The 16,909-nt window shown below is 43.3% G+C and overlaps 1 protein-coding gene across 1 annotated transcript in view; it reads left to right on the top strand.

Moving 5' to 3' along the window:
- Positions 1-16,909, top strand: part of LOC145414034 (G-protein coupled receptor GRL101-like) — a 208,725-nt gene that overhangs the window by 157,639 nt on the left and 34,177 nt on the right. The window contains exons 15-18 of the mRNA XM_080283600.1: positions 2,284-2,395; positions 5,622-5,696; positions 6,630-6,773; positions 7,983-8,054. Of these exons, the coding sequence (XP_080139726.1) occupies positions 2,284-2,395; positions 5,622-5,696; positions 6,630-6,773; positions 7,983-8,054 (403 nt within the window). The remainder of the gene's footprint in view (positions 1-2,283; positions 2,396-5,621; positions 5,697-6,629; positions 6,774-7,982; positions 8,055-16,909) is intronic.

The raw sequence follows: 16,909 nt of genomic DNA, 5'->3' as shown, positions 1-16,909 counted from the left end.
GCGAGGGAGAAAGGTCAGACTTCTTTTACCTTTCCATAATGTGCTTTACTAATTATGTTAAAAACTGGGGGGCTGCCTTCCTCTTCACCGCCTCCAGTTACCTCGTACCCCTTCTGTGGACAAAGCAAGTTATTTTTGGTCAGGGTGTTTGAGTGTCCTTTAGTTGAGGGAAGTTCCTGTAGTTAGAGAGTGTAAAACAGTTCGGGGAATTTTTTGAAGTGCTTACATTTTCTTGACCTAAAAAAAGAAAGTCTGTAATTAGTCTATGTAACAGGTGCGTCCGTGGCAGGTAAAGGGTTAATTATACGTCCGTATGTGTCTGCCATTCACCTGTTTCCATCCTTTTCATAATTACCTTCAGTATTTGACCCCATTACCTGAGGAAGTAATTAACCTTTGACTTACCTGCATCCGATTCTGCTTGCTATTTTTTCTGCACTTGCTCTGTAACTTTGACTGTGGTATATTGTCCGGTTTTTCACATGCTATGTTTTTTTCTATTATTTTTTCACAATTATCTTTTAGGTCTCTGCCGTATATGTTTTTTCCTCTTGTTTTCTGTAATTTCCCTCTTTGCCGTCTTGTTTTTTTTTTGGCAGTGTGTGTGTGTGTGTGTGTGTGTGTGTGTGTGTGTGTGTGTGTGTGTGTGTGTGTGTGTGTGTGTGTGTGTGTGTGTGTGTGTGTGTGTGTGTGTGTGTGTGTTTTGCAATTTTCTTTTTTATCTTGAGTTGATTGTGCATTGTCCTTTGTGTTGACCTGATTCTCTCTCTCTCTCTCTCTCTCTCTCCTTTGACTCTTCTATATACGCCGAGCCTGGTTTAAATCAGGACTCACCTTGCGTAATCAGTCTTTAATCAGAATCATTTAATAAGCTTACACCTGTGACGTACTCTAGCCAGAATTACCTGCCACACCTGCACCTACTCATTGTCTCACTCACACTACAGTCACTCACTCATACTCTTCACTCACTCACTCTCACACTGCCCTCACTCACACACTGTCACTGTAATCTGTTTTGCCCATATCACGGCCTTGTCAACAATACACCATTTTGGGACAAGATGAAAGCTACATACTCTGAGGGTGTTACAACTGTGGCACTCCAACTTGTGTTCTTCGCGAGTAAAACAACATTAGTGTTTTGTTAACCCTTCTCAGCCTTTGATCGCTGTTTGTATATTATTCTTACTATTTCCTGCCAATTTTTTAACATTTCGATTAATTTTTCGAGCTGCTTACATACATCCTTCATTACCAGGGGACTCTAGTTGACCGAATGAAATCGTATGGTAGCGACAAGAATAAACCAAAATGAACCAGTGCCGTACTGAATCACTGAACTGAAGGTGCTAATTATGGGAAAGCTCAATCATGTTTTGCATCCTCAACGATACCAGGGTGTGTGCCATTCCCATAAAAAAAAAAAAAAAAAAAAGCATTGTCTCCAACTTTGATTTTTTCTTTAACAATCCACACCAGTATTTTTGTAAACTTTTTTTTTTTTTTTCAGCTTTAAGTGCTGCTGTAGACAAAGAAATCATGCTGTGTTGGGTTGGCATACAGTCTAGGACAAAAGTTCTCAAAATATTTCGCGTGCTTAAACTCTTACTTTCCTCTGCTGGCTAATATTACCAAAGTGAGAGAAGCTTGTGTTTTCATGTGCCCCTAAACTATCCCCTTTGTTATGTGTCAGGGAGGAAAATTATATGAATTCCATTAGCGTTAAGCAGGTACAGTGGAATGATAGGCAAATTCTTATCCCCTACTACCCCTGTCTGCCAGAGATATCAGTAAAACATATTTCATTTACATCGTTTCAGTCAAGGTAAATGGTAATCTGAAAAATTATATACGGTTGTGTTGGAGTCCCTGGCTGTGGAGTTATCGACTAAACAGACTTTCATTGCAGCATTCCAGGATGTTGTTACGGCAGAATAAGTTGATCTACCAGGCAGCATGAGATACCAGTAACACATTAAAAGGATTGTAACGTTTCAGTAAAGGTCAGGGTATGATGAGGAAGCTAAAGAGTCGAAGTGGAAATATCGATGAGGATAGAAAAACTCACACAGGCAAACGTCAGCCAGTGTAGGTTTCGCTGTCCAATCCCTGTACTGAGAAATTATACTGTGTTGTGTTGGTGTACTTAGCTGATGGAGGCACGATTGATGTAGGTGTTTTCATTACAGTGTTTGAGTTGAGTGTTTGAGTGGACAGAAATCGTGTTGTGTTGGTGTGCCTGGCTGCAATTAATACGACTGTTGTATATTTCCCCTGCAGCGTTCCAGTGTTCGTCCGAGGCGCGGTGTCAGTGTCGGGACATCTCCATCTCCTGCCACCACCTCGCCATGACACACCTCCCCTCCGATATTGAGCCGCAGATATCACGATTGTAAGTCATACACATTGCCATTAATATTAATCATTTCCCTGTTACCTCCCCCTTCATTCCTGCCACCACCTCGCCATGACGCACCTCCCCTCCGATATTGAGCCGCAGATATCACGATTGTAAGTCACGTACATTGCCATTAATATTAATCATTTCCCTGTTACCTCCCCCTTCATTCCTGCCACCACCTCGCCATGACGTACCTCCCCTCCGATATTGAGCCGCAGATATCACGATTGTAAGTCATGCACGTTGCCATTAAATACCCGTTGCCATTTCCCTGTTACCTCCTCCTTCATTCCTGCCACTGCCTTGCCGTGTCGCACCTCCCCTTCGATACTGACTCGCAGATATCATGATTGTAAGCCACGTACATTTCTATTACTACCCATCTTCATTTCCTCGTTACCTCTACCCATTAAGCCTGCCATTGCCTCGCCATGCCTCATCTCTCCTCCAGTATCAAGCCACAAATCACGAATGTTAGCTATATATTATCAGTGTTAATATCTCCTGCCCTTCCACATGCATATTGTCATTACTAGCATCCTCTGCCATTTATCTGCCTCACCATCACTCACCTTCCCTCACATACTAACGGCAGATGTCATTATTGCAACTTTTGTGTCTTGTCATAACTACTTCTATCTTTCTTTTAAACTGTTTCTTGTTTCATTTATTACTTTCAGCCTTCCCATAAAACATTCTCGGTTTATTTGAATGTTTCCATTACTTTTTAAATTCATATTAGAGGACTGATTTGATCCTGATAACTGGGCAACATACGTGTCTCTGAAGTCTTGTTTCATAATACCTTCTTGTAATAATTCTAGATCTTCTTTTCTTCCCAAGCCTCCATTACTTTTAACTTCTTCAGCGCAATATGTAGAGGAGAAGTGATCTTACGAAGCGAAGGTAAAGTGAATATACGAACTTACTTTTAACTTCTTCAGCGCAATATGTAAATGAGAAGTGGTCTGACGAAGCGAATGGAAATGTGATGTGATTTTACGAACTTTTGTTGTCTCGCCGTCAAAAAATACCTGTCCCACCTCACATTTTACGCCACTCAGTAAAGTCCAGACTCTTAACAGCTTTATAAAGACCGGGAGACGCGACCCCCATGATCGGAGGAAGAGAAGCTTAGATTTTTTGTTATTATTATTATTATTATTATTATTATTATTATTATTATTATTATTATTACTTCTACTACTACTACTACAACTACCATTATTATTACTGTAATATTATTTTTAGTTATTATTATTATTACTGTTATTATTATTATCCTTCTCACCCTCTCCCTCCAAGTTTTTTTTCAAAATGGGATCTCTCTCTCTCTCTCTCTCACACACACACACACACACACACACACACACACACACACACGGCTGATTGACCTCCACTGCCGCACCATCGCACACAGGTAAAATAAGATGCTGAGTAAAGCTGAGATAATTGCTTTGCCCAGGTACGCGATATTAAAACTTCTAACAGGATTCTTCCACACACGAACTAATTCCCTTCAGTTACCCCTCATAATGGCGTCAAGAGAAAATGAAAGAAATAATCTGTTTTGAGCGTGACATTGGGTTCTGTAGTGAGAGAGAGAGAGAGAGAGAGAGAGAGAGAGAGAGAGAAAATTTCAACAGTGATAGTGGCTCTCCCCATCTCATGTACCATAAAGCCTCGGACATAAATATCCATCCATAGAACGATAAATTATGGGACAGTGAGCGATGACTTTCAAAACCCACTATTGCTATCAACGGGGCTCAGACAAAATTTCAGAAAACTACGTACAGATTTTGTAATATTTCGACAACAAATGGATGGCTATTTCTGACCCCAGTAGTGCATAAAACATATAGATTATGTTTTATAATTCTATATATGCGCAGTTTTTATTTCCTTATTCTTATTAGCCCTTCCACACCGATGCCGTAGCGTAAATTTTACTCCTGCTACTCTCATGCATCTTTGTTTACAGTCGCTTAGGGGAGATTATTGGAACGGAACTTGGTAGACAGTCTTCATAAACCCCTTTACTGCTAAGATGCTGTACTAAATCTCAGTAAAATAATGTGACGTGAGGTAAAATAAAAGGAAGAATACGACATCGGTGTGAAGGAGATAATGCTGTGAGTATACCCTGCTAACGTGTCTCAGGTCTTCGTCCTTGTCAGCCTGCAAAAGGAAAGGACCAGCTGCTTTTCTGCCTGGTCAGTTTAAAGGCCGATAGATTGTTCACGGATGAGCTGGTGTTGAAGAGAGAGGCCTTCTGGTGGTGGCACAGGTATAACTGGCGGGGGAGGGAGGAGGAGCTGCCTGGTTACACAAACACCCCACCACTCCCTCCCTTCTCCCCCGAAAGAAAGACGGTTGCTGCAAGGGAAGGGCAGATGCAGCCAACAGTTCGCTAGGTTCACATCCAGTTGCACCTGGGGCTACAACAACAGTAACTACAACAACAACAACAACGACCAGTAACACCTTAAACCCTAGAGTGACAGATCATTCTAGTGTGCTTGCATATTTCCCTTCTCACGTGTCAGGAAATGCTGCACGTTACCGTCTTATCAGGCAGTATTTTACCTCAGCAGCAACACGTGCAATGCATTTATTACCTGTATAGACCGGTTTGTGGCCATGTTTTTTTTTTTTTTCCTTTGAATACAGAGCCGTAAGAGTATCATCTAACATTTATTTTTGAGCAGTTGATATATTATTCACACTACAGGATTACAGTGAACAACATCGTAAAGTAGATAGATTCGCCGTTGAAATTGGTGTAGTGTGACTTAATCCTATTTGGTTCCCAGTTAATGATAGGAATTCGTTAAACCACACATGACACCCCACCAGCAGGTACTCTCTCAGCGGGCTTGGAACTATTGGAGGCAAGTCGCTTGTCACGCTCTGGTGCTGTTTGGGAGCTAAAGAGTTAGATCATGTAAATTCTGACAGTCTTCAGATCTGTGCGCTGCAATGTCTAAGTAAGGGGTAACAATGTGATGGCTTAATTAAGGTTTAACAGTTGAATTTGATGGATTAACTGAGGTTTAACAGTTGAACGTGGTGGAAATCGCTATGGACAAGAGAGCAATATCTGAGTGTCAAATTTATCTTTTCATAACACAGGCAGGATGCGGTCCACCCACAGTACAGTACTTGTATCCTGTCCTGGTAGGTCATTTGTTCTCTGTGTTATTGTCTATTGCAGTCACCTGGCGGGCAACCTGCTCAACCACTCCCTCAGCGCCGACACCTTCCTTCCATACCGCCACATCGTCTACCTGTAAGTATATTAAACGCCTGTCTTTTTTATTTATTTATTTTTAAAGCCCGACGCCCTATTCCCGCAAAGGGTGGCCGCAGACAAAACGCCTCCAAGTTGCTCCGTCACCCACCATTTGACTGCCCTCCCCCAACTCACTTCCCCCTCCCTCGTATACCTCTCCATCCCTCCACCTCATCCTTGGTCTCCCCCTCCCTCTCCCTCCCTCCACTTCACCTACGTACACCCCCTTAGTCAGTCTTTTCATTCCCCATTCTCTCCACATGTCCATTCTCATGCATGCTGCTATTACAGTATTATTATTCACAGTACAAGACTCCCTCGTGATTTTACTTGTTTGTTGAAATATAAGTAAAATTGTACGTAAACTCAAAATTGCCAACGTTATATTGCTAGAAATGCCACCTTTACATTGAAATTAAAGTTTTATCCAGTGGCATAGTAGAGGATGGTAATATGGTAGGTATAAAGAAAACGGGGTAGCATAGGAGTTCTGCTTAAAGGGGGTACGGTGACGAAGCCTGAGTCAGTGTTAAATGATAATATTAGTTTTTATAAAGACTGTCATTGAAGAAGTGTTGATGTGTTAGTGTAAGTTTCAGTTGTTTTAATGGTACTGGTATGGGTAGTAAAGTTCCAGTCCTATTCTCCCTTCCCTCTCATGACCCTAATAACTGCCTTGTCTTTCTGTGAGAGTGTTGTAGTATTAGTGTGGTACTGGTGGTGTGGTGGTGGTAGTAGTAGTGTGGTAGTGGTGCAGTGGTGGTTTGACAGTGACGATTGAGTGACCTGAGCAACAAAACAGTGGCCCACCTGTGGTAGAAGTAGTGTGTTGATTGTAGTGTGGCGATGGTGGAATAGTACTGTGGTAGTGATCGTGTGAAAGCATTGTAGTGGTAGTGTGGTAATAATATGACCTCTCTCCACCCACAGTGACCTCAGCAACAACAGCCTGACCCACCTGCCAGCTGGTGTGTTCGTGGGTCTGGCTCGCCTCCGAATCCTGGACCTGAGACACAACAGCCTCACCCACCTCCATAACTCATCATTCTTTGGCCTCGCTAACCTCAGGACGCTGTAAGTAGTAGTAGTAGTAGTAATAGTAGTAGTAGTAATTGTAGTAGTAGTAGTAGTAGTAGTAGTAATAGTAGTAATTGTAGTTGTAGTAGTGTATCTCAAATCTCTTCACGTATGATGCTATGTTTCTTCTTAGTGAACAGGACTTTTGCAGGGTTTGGTGGAAGTGTGTGAGCAGAGTGTTTTGAAAATACGGATGAGAGTAAAGTGATGATTGTTAAGAAAGAAGGTAATTGAGTGTGATTGCTTGGTGAATGAGGAAAGAACCGAAGGGATGAGGGAATAAAATACCTCAATGCACAAACGGAAACGGGAGGTTAATGTGCTTCGTTTTGACATACGATACTGTTGTCTAAGGTTCTGCATGTCCTTTATTTTGGCTCACATTTTTTTTTTTTTTTTTTGCGGTATTTTTTTTGTAAGGTTCATGGAAGGCGTTTTATAAAATGTGTATGTGACTGCGATAGGAAGCACACAACAAAAGATTATGAAAAGGATGGACGCTCTCAGACGTCTAGGTAGGAGTGAGAAAAGAGGAAGGCAGTACACAGTGTTGGTAGGGGATTATCAGAGCACTTGTGCACACGACTGTACCTCCCAGGGCAAGAGCGAGGAGGTGGGTGTGTATCCTGGGTATTATTTTTCTTCTTATCCTCTCGTGATCAAAGGCTCTTGCTCTGGCCTCCCCACCGAATTCTTACACGAAAGTCTGCGTGTGTTCTGATTAACTTGTCGACTTTGATGGCGTCTTTTTTTTCCATTAGTTTTGATTCCTCCAGACGATTTTGTTAAGGTTAAGAAAGATCTCTGGCGTTGAAGGAGTTTGGTGAAAGCTCTATCTTGCTGTCTGGAGATGGCGTTGAGAGACTGACTAGAAGAGTGTATGTGAGTGAGGTGGAAGGGAAGAGGGGGAGGGAGAGACCAAGGATGAAGCGGAGGGACGGAGTGGAAAGATAAATGAAAGGAGGGGGAGTGAATTGGAGGAAGGGCGAGCATATGGCAGAAAGAGCGACATGGAGGCGGTTTGTTTGTAGCCACCCCTTAGATAGATAGATATATAGACAGACAGGTATTGACTGAGTTAGTAAATGTAATAAAAACGTGATTGCCATGACTACATATTTCTGTGGCTTTATAAATATTGGCAGAGGAATGTATTGTGATAAGCTTTTTAATTACACCTTTCTACCCCCCACCCCCCTGTCTCAGGCACCTGACAGGGAACAGACTGGCGGTGTTGGACGGGTGGGCTCTGTACGGACTATCCTCCCTCTCCACCCTGTGAGTATGTACCACCCTGGCCCTATCCCCCTTAACCTCCCTACCTATCCTGCAAGTATAAGGCCCTAATCTCCCTTTCCATACCCCCCTCCTGAACCTTCCCTCCCTTCTCCCTCACTGTCCTTAGCTCCCCGTCCTTCCTGTCCTCCCTATCAGTACCCTAACCACTCCATCCCAACAGGGCTCAGCATCCCTGTTCCTCTTCCCCTATCCCTAACTCAATCCCTATCCCCTGTTCATTGCCCCTAGTCTTCAGTAACCTCACTCTTCTTACCCGACCCCTGTCAGTAACATTGCCCTTCAGGTTGACTTAAAGAGAGAGAGAGAGAGAGAGAGAGAGAGAGAGAGAGAGAGAGTCATTGAAGAACACCTTGCCTCTTGTTCCCCTCCTGAACTCTCTCACTCCCTCACGCTTACTCACACTTCCTCGACCTGTAAGAAGGGAAGAAAGAAAAAAAGTGTGTTTGGAAGGGACGTGTGAGGCAAATGTGGATTGTTGGAGAGGAGGGGTGTGAGTGGGCAGTGAATTGGTAAGGGTATGTAAGAAGGTGTGTGTGTGTGTGTGTGTGTGTGTGTGTGTGTGTGTGTGTGTGTGTGTGTGTGTGAATCTAAGCCTGTGTTCACTGTGTACGTTTTTTTGGCTTCACGTCCAATATTGCCTTCATATCTGTAGGATTGAGTCAGTGTATTTTCCTAACACACACACACACACACACACACACACACACACACACACACACACACACACACACACACACACACACACACACACACTTTTTAAACTCCAACAAATGTAATCAATCAATGTGTGTCTCATTACCTGTTATTTATGAAGCCAGACTTGTTTCGTGACTCTCTCTCTCTCTCTCTCTCTCTCTCTCTCTCTCTCTCTCTCTCTCTCTCTCTCTCATCACGGAACCACTTGTATTCCAAAACATTTTCACACAAGTTCATAACAAGAATATCATTTTGTGTCCCAGTATTATCTGTAACGTGACCTCGGTGGATTACAGGCTGAAACTGCCCTTACCCTGTAGTCTGAAACACTTCTCTGTAGTGGAGAGAGAGATTAGGGATGTATATATAACCGGTCAGTGGAGCCGCCTAGTTCTATCAGTGCCACCACGTGAAGGCTTCCCCCTCTATCACTTAAAAATAATGATAAAAAAGAAGTTATTTACCGTACTGATATTGGAGTTTTTACAGGCGCTTCATAACTGATAAGAGCAAAGAAGGGAGTCAAATAGCCTATCTGTTTTAAGATAGGAGTGGGTGTGGCTGATCAAAGAAACGTGTGATTGGTTTAGACCTTGACTTACGTAAGCCTGATTGAACTTTTTTTTTTTTTTTTTTTTTTTCGTACCGTGAGAGCCTCGTTTGGCGGTGAGTGATTTGGGGTGTATAAATATCACCGATTTTTATAATATTTTGACTTTGGGTTTGTGTGCTGACTGATTTTTTGACATGCTGACTCTGATACTATAACATGCTGACTTTGATACTATAACATGCTGACTTTGATACTATAACATGCTGACTTTGATACTATAACATGCTGACTTTGATACTATAACATGCTGACTTTGATACTATAACATGCTGACTTTGATACTATAACATGCTGACTCTGATACTATAACATGCTGACTTTGATACTATAACATGCTGACTTTGATACTATAACATGCTGACTTTGATACTATAACATGCTGACTCTGATACTATAACATGCTGACTTTGATTTGATAACATGCTGACTTTGATACAATAACATGCTGACTTTGATACTATAACATGCTGACTTTGATACTATAACATGCTGACTTTGATACTATAACATGCTGACTTTGATTTGGTAACATGCTGACTCTGATACAATAACATGCTGACTTTGATACTATAACATGCTGACTTTGATACTATAACATGCTGACTTTGATACTATAACATGCTGACTTTGATACTATAACATGCTGACTTTGATACTATAACATGCTGACTTTGATCTGATAACATGCTGACTTTGATTTTTTGACATGCTGACTGTGATGCTATAACATGCTGACTTTGATACTATAACATGCTGACTTTGATTTGATAACATGCTGACTCTGATACAATAACATGCTGACTTTGATACTATAACATGCTGACTATGATACTATAACATGCTGATTTTGATATTATGCTGACTTGATTCCATGCTGACTTTCACAATATACTGACAGTGGGAAGAATTATACCCACATATAAAAGTGCTGCTGACTTCACATGCGTTCACAATTATTGCTTTGTTTCTTTCTGAGTTAATTTCTAGTTTAGTGACGCCCGTTTATTAAGTTCTAACTCTTACTAGACGCTTTCCCTCAGCTTAGAAAGGGACCCGTAGTGAAGGGGTTAATATTCCTAGTCACTTCGCGATACTGGTTCGTTCAATATTTTTTTCCCTAATCCTGCTAAAAGACAGACAGGATGAGAGACAGACAGACATGCTAACCAACCCAGACACACTACCCCCTCCCTCCCACCACGCGCGCGGGTGTAAGAAGGTGAAGGTGAAGTACTCGGGCTGAATGGGTGAAGAATACGAGCAGTGTGTGTGTGTGTGTGTGTGTGTGTGAGAGAGAGAGAGAGAGAGAGAGAGAGAGAGTTTCCCCATCTTTTCTTTTTCTTTTTTTCCCCTCGTTCCTCACTTGAAGTCTTAATTAATTTCTTCTTCATTCCCTTTTCGGAAACTTGGGCGCCATTTCATAGATTTTGCCATTCCCAGACGGTTTTCCCCCCTCATGATCGGCACAACTCTATCATCAGACGCCAGACGAATTTACACAACAAATCCTCGGGACCTAAAAATCTCAGTCCCAGTACGCAGTCCGTATCCCCCTCATGGTCAGGACAGTTCATGTATCCTGTTCCAGTGATGCCAGACGATTTTATTCAGCTGAGAGGAGGTCATGGAAGCCTGGGAATGCGTACCCCATAGATCAGATGACGTGTTGTGTTTTGTTTATATTTATTTTGCTGCCTCGAGTCGATTTAATTCAGTTTCTTTAGTCTCCCTTAACCTAAAGAAAATGGTGTAGGGTCAGCGGGGTAGAATATTAAAAACCTCTCTCTCTCTCTCTCTCTCTCTCTCTCTCTCTATTGCTTCCCACACCCGTCGCTCCTCTCCTTCCTCCTCCCCCTCCTCCTCCATCTCATATTCCATCATTTTCTCTCCCCTCCATTCTTCACCACTCCTTCTCCTCCTCCTCCTCCTCCTTCTCATATTCCATCATTTTCTCTCCCCTCCATTCTTCACCACTCCTCCTCCTCCTCCTCTTCTTCTCTCCATTATTCTCCTTCCCAGAACCTAACTGTCCTTTTCTGTCACTTATCTTTCCTTTCGTCTTTCCATCCTATTCCTTTTTCCGTCCCCGTTTTTTTTATCCCATCTTTATCCTCGTCTTCCTCTTCTCTTCCCTCCTCCTCGTCTTCTTCTCTTCCCTCCTCGTCTTCTTCTCTTCCTCTTCCCTCTTTCATCACCTCTTCCTCTCCCCTCTTTCCTCGCCTCCTCCTTTTCCCCTCTTTCCTCACCTCCTCCTCCTCGCCCCTCTGTCCTCTCCTGTTCCTCCTCCTCCCTCTTTCCTCACCTCCTCCTCCTCTTCCCTCTTTCCTCACCTTCTCCTCCTCTTCCCTCTTTCCTCTCCTGTTCCTCCTCTCCCTCTTTCCTCCCCTGTTTCTCCTCCTCCTCCTCCTCCTCCTCCTCCTCCTCCTCCTCCTGCGTCAAACCCTTGTAAGACGCATAGGATAATATTAGCATTCCAGCCACATAAACGACTTTCTCGTCTGTTTCCGCCATTCACCCCTGAACTATAGACCCTGGGGAGAGACTTTGGCAGACCTAGAGTGAGTGAGGGAGGAATTTCACACCCTGGCACGAACTTCACACCCTGCCAGGAACTTCACACCCTGTGAGGAACTTCACACCCTGCCAGGAACTTCACACCCTGCAAGGAACTTCACACCCTGCCAGGAATTTCACACCCTGCCAGGAACTTCACACCCTGTGAGGAACTTCACACCCTGCCAGGAACTTCACACCCTGCAAGGAACTTCACACCCTGCCAGGAATTTCACACCCTGCCAGGAACTTCACACCCTGCCAGGAACTTCACACCCTGCCAGGAATTTCACACCCTGCCAGGAACTTCACACCCTGCCAGGAACTTCACACCCTGCCAGGAACTTCACACCCTGCCAGGAATTTCACACCCTACCAGGAACTTCACACCCTACCAGGAACTTCACACCCTACCAGAAACTTCACACCCTGCCAGGAACTTCACACCCTACCAGGAACTTCACACCTGGAACTTCACACACCAGCAGGAACTTCACATCCTGGCAGGAATTTCACACCCATGCAGGAACTTCACACCCTGCCAGGAACTTCACACCCTGGTAGGAATTTCACACCCATGCAGGAACTTCACATCCTGGCAGGAATTTCATACCCATGCAGGAACTTCACACCCTGCCAGGAACTTCACACCCTGGTAGGAATTTCACACCCATGCAGAAACTTCGCACCCTGACAAGAACTTCACACCCTCCAGGATCTTCACACCTCCTTGGGACTTCACACCCCGCCAGGAACTTCACACCTGGGACTTCACACCGCAGCAGGAATTTCACACCCTGCCAGGAACTTCACACCGCAGCAGGAATTTCACACCCTGCCAGGAACTTCACACTCTTGCAGGATTACTGGTGGGATTGATTTTGAGAAGAACCATTGCGAAAAAAGTTCTGGGACAGATTCGGATATTGGAGATGTGTACAGCAGCGGACGTAAATTAGTGACACTGATAATAACGATAAGCAACGGGAAGGAGAACAGTCACTTTCGACACCCACTCATGCGATTTTCGGAGGCCAACAAGTTTTTCAGAATGATGTGTAGGAGTTTTTGATTCTTCGCCTAAAAAGTGGAACGAAATAGCTGTCCGGAATTGTACAGTGCCTGTAGAAAATAAGTAATAAATGGAATAAATAAATAAATAAATAACTGTCCTTACATTTTCTGTCTTTAAGTTGTGACACACAAGATGACATTTTGAAGTTATTTTCCCGTAACTTCTTATTTGCGTGTACTGTATAACTGATAATGATATCAAGAAGGAACTTTTCACTTATAAAAACACACTTTACGCCACACCTATTTTACTTAACGCAGAAGAAAGCAAGCAACAGTAGCGCTCAGTGTTAAATCATCGCTTACCTGGATAGCGATACTTTCTAGTGATTATAATTAGCAGGTGTGGACAAGTGGGACAGGTGCAGGTGGTGAAGGTAAACTCTGTGGAGGTGCTTCATTTACTGGGCCAAACAGAACACGTCTTGCGTCTGTGAAATCTGGACTGTTATTACTTGAGAGAGAGAGAAAGAACCGGTCTGGAATACATGAAACTAAAACATAAGAGGAAACAATAAAAATGACATCAAAGCAAGGGAGGGGAACTGAAAGGAGGAAACACAAAGCACAGGCAGAGAGAAGGGAGGGAGAGGGGAGAGAACAGGGAAGGGGAGGAGGAGACAGATGGAGGGAGAGGGAGAAAACATAGGGAGAAGGGAGAAGGAAAAAGGGAGAGGGAGGGGTAAGGGAAGAGTACAAAGGAAGACGAACAACAGATCTATCAGGTCTTTTGAGAGAGAGAGAAAGACAGACAGAGGGGGGGAGAAAGATCATACAACAGGTCATACAAGGCACATACATTGTAATACACTTTCTTCCCCTGTGGATTTGTTAGTCTTCAGCGGGTGAGAGTGACGGATTAGTGCAGGTTAATCCCGTAATCCACCTGTCTTAGGAGTCTCCCTGGCTTTTTCCTTTGCAGTTTTTTAAGACTTGCATTTTATTATTAACTTAAAGGGTATTTCATTTCAGCAACTAAAGAATATGCTGTCGCTCGCGTGCATCTGTGAATCACTAGGAAATCGTCTGTCGTGAATGGCACACTAGAGTTGTCTCGGACGTGAGGGGGTTAATGGTGACAGTGCAGGCTCTCCCAGGTTCCTATAGGTCACTCTCAGCTGAATAAAATCGTCTGGTGTCAGCTGAATGGAATACTAGAGTTGTCCCAAGAGTGAAGGGGTTAACGCACTAGATGCAAAAATACTGTATGCTTATGGGAAAAAAGTGTTAAGGGATCCTCCTACCCACTGAGTCTGGGCGTAGGCTTAATAGTCCGTTCCCTCAAGTCCAGCGATCCCTCTGCATGCCGTACACCTTCACATGTCACCACCACGGCACAAATACCCACCGACCATATTGAATACATGCTGGGGTTGTCTCGTGAAGGACTGGTGCATTGGTATTAGGTGGGTCGTTTATACGTCAGTGGCTCGAACTCGCGTCCTTTCAAACATCAGGCGACCACTCTAACCACTTGGCCACCACCACGGCCCTGTGTGATATTACCGTACTGTCCTTAGCCCAAGAATACATACGCTAATTTTGCTGCATCTTAATACATACGCTGGGTTTGATAAACCCATTTTTCGGAAAGTCATACACCTATGTGAAAATCCAAATTTAGTAAAACCAAGTACATATATAAAAAATACAAGCTTTGTACTTTCAATTGAACCTTATGTAAATGAGTTTGTATGATATCTTAAAGGTTAAGTGGTAACTTGAAAAAAAGTATCAAAAACGGGAAAAAATTCTGATGTAACTAAAAAACAATATGTGGAAAATTTGAAACAGGAGCTGCGGACTTCTGCACTTGCACACACACTCCTGGGTCATGGGCGCTGCAGCACATGACACTCTAATCCTTACAGACTCAGGTGGGCCGTGGTGGAGGTAGACAAAAAATTGGGTATTTTTTTAAGAGTAAAAAAATGGAGTACGAAGATTGGCAATTTTTCATGCAATCCCAGACCCTTGAAATTGAACACTACATGGTATTTGGACCTCTCTAAGGCTTTACCCAGTGATTTTGACCACCCACCCACCCCCACAACCTTGTTTTAGGGGGTAACTAAGATAGAACCTACAATTATCAGTAAATGTCATTTCTTGAGTAGTGAATGTTATTATTTTACTACTGAAACCTCATAATTGCAAAACACAGCTGTATGCAATCCAAAATAGTTGCTATTTGTCATTTGTGGTGTATTTATGGCCGTGAGAAAAATAATTTGTTCGAATTTTCCTTGACAATTCTCAAAATCATGAGCACTTACTTGGACTCACAAACAATCACCACAGACAGGGTAATAATGCCCCTGGCAGACAGCCTTCTGACATTTGGTGCACCGGAAGCATGTCTTCCTGTCAGTCCGAACAGGGCATTCCCGGCACTGTACAGGTGGATTCTGATCTTTAGCACCCAGTGGTGTTCATTATTTTATCAAGTTCTTCATCACTCAAAAAATGGTGGGCCATGATTTCACAGTTCACAAAGAAATATCTGTGTTCTAAGAAACATTCACTTCCTGCAAGGAAAAGCATTTTAGAAATCATACTCAAACTACTTGCTGGATATGACAAACCCTGTGTCACATATGTACGGGAGTACATACGATGGGTGTAAGATACCCAAGGGTGCCGATATAGAAATTTCCTTCAAAGAGAGCAGAGCAACACTACCTCTCCCTACTAGGGCAACACGTGGAAGGAGGGTATCTGGGTGGCCAGCCGTCTCAGACAATAACCCACTCGGTGATCATGTGAACTCGGTTACTCGTCGGGTGTGATACGCCCGCGTATGTATTAAAGGGTTAGAGATGACGGTCCGTGCCTGTCAACTACACGGGGTCATCTAGGCAGACGGTACATTTCGCATCTTCCCAGTCACCGCTTAAATTACGTCCCGCCGCAAGAAGAAAACGGTAAAATACGCATATCTGATCCAAGGGGTTAAAGAAATAAAGATACGGATGCTGACGACAGTTTATTATGCCTGACATGAGTGTAGGTGTAGCGGAAATGATGTAAGGGAGACCAGAAACGAATTTTTGAGGATTTTTGATTACCTGAAGAAGCCTGAGGAAGGTGTGAGGACCAGCGTAGTTAATAAGGCTGGTACACTGGGAACGCCATCACCTTCACTTCGACGACGCAATTTTAGACTTTATTCCTACTGCTTTCTGGCGACTTTCTTTAGCTTCCGGGGAGACGTGTAGGAAAGGAGAGGTCGAGGGAGGCTGATTCTTACCCCCTTGCTATAGATTGCTCCTTCAAAGTTAGCAAGAGGCAGCAAAAATAACCTTAAGATATACGTCATAGGGATCGAGATGAAATACAGATGCACTTCCATTCGATAAACAATGCGACAGTGAGCAGTGCCTTCACGTCACTTAAGGAGACTCCCTAGCACCTCTTCCTTAGCGATTTCTGGATACGGTCGGATGATATAATTATGTAGGTTATTTATGCAATGGTGTTATTAGAATCAATTAAATAGCCCGCCAGAGCATAGCAAGGTGTGATAAGCAAAATAAGTCGCTTGGGAAGAGGTGTTAGGGAGATAATGGGCCCCAGTGATGCAGTGTTCGGACCATCTCAGAATATTACTAGTGTTTCATGATTTTTCGACTAAATAAGATCGAAATTAGTGCTCGGAACTGTACCTGGAATGACTGATAGGACATGTTGGAGTCTAGGAATGTGGAGTTCAGGAAATGTGGAGGCTAGGAATGTGGAATCTAGGAAATGGGGAGGCTAGGAATGTTGAGTCTGGAGTCAAGGAAATGTACAGTCTAGGAATGTGTAGTCTAGGAAATGTACGTGGAACTCAAGATTATTAAAGGGTACGATCAAGGAAAAAAAAAATCAATCACTTTTACTATTCTCAATTTTAGCA

This window comes from Coenobita brevimanus, chromosome 98 (assembly GCF_032717465.1).
Source record: "Coenobita brevimanus isolate Jiangsu-jjx chromosome 98, ASM3271746v2, whole genome shotgun sequence".
Taxonomy (NCBI): Eukaryota; Metazoa; Arthropoda; class Malacostraca; order Decapoda; family Coenobitidae; genus Coenobita; species Coenobita brevimanus.
This window is presented reverse-complemented; position numbering and strand designations above follow the sequence as displayed.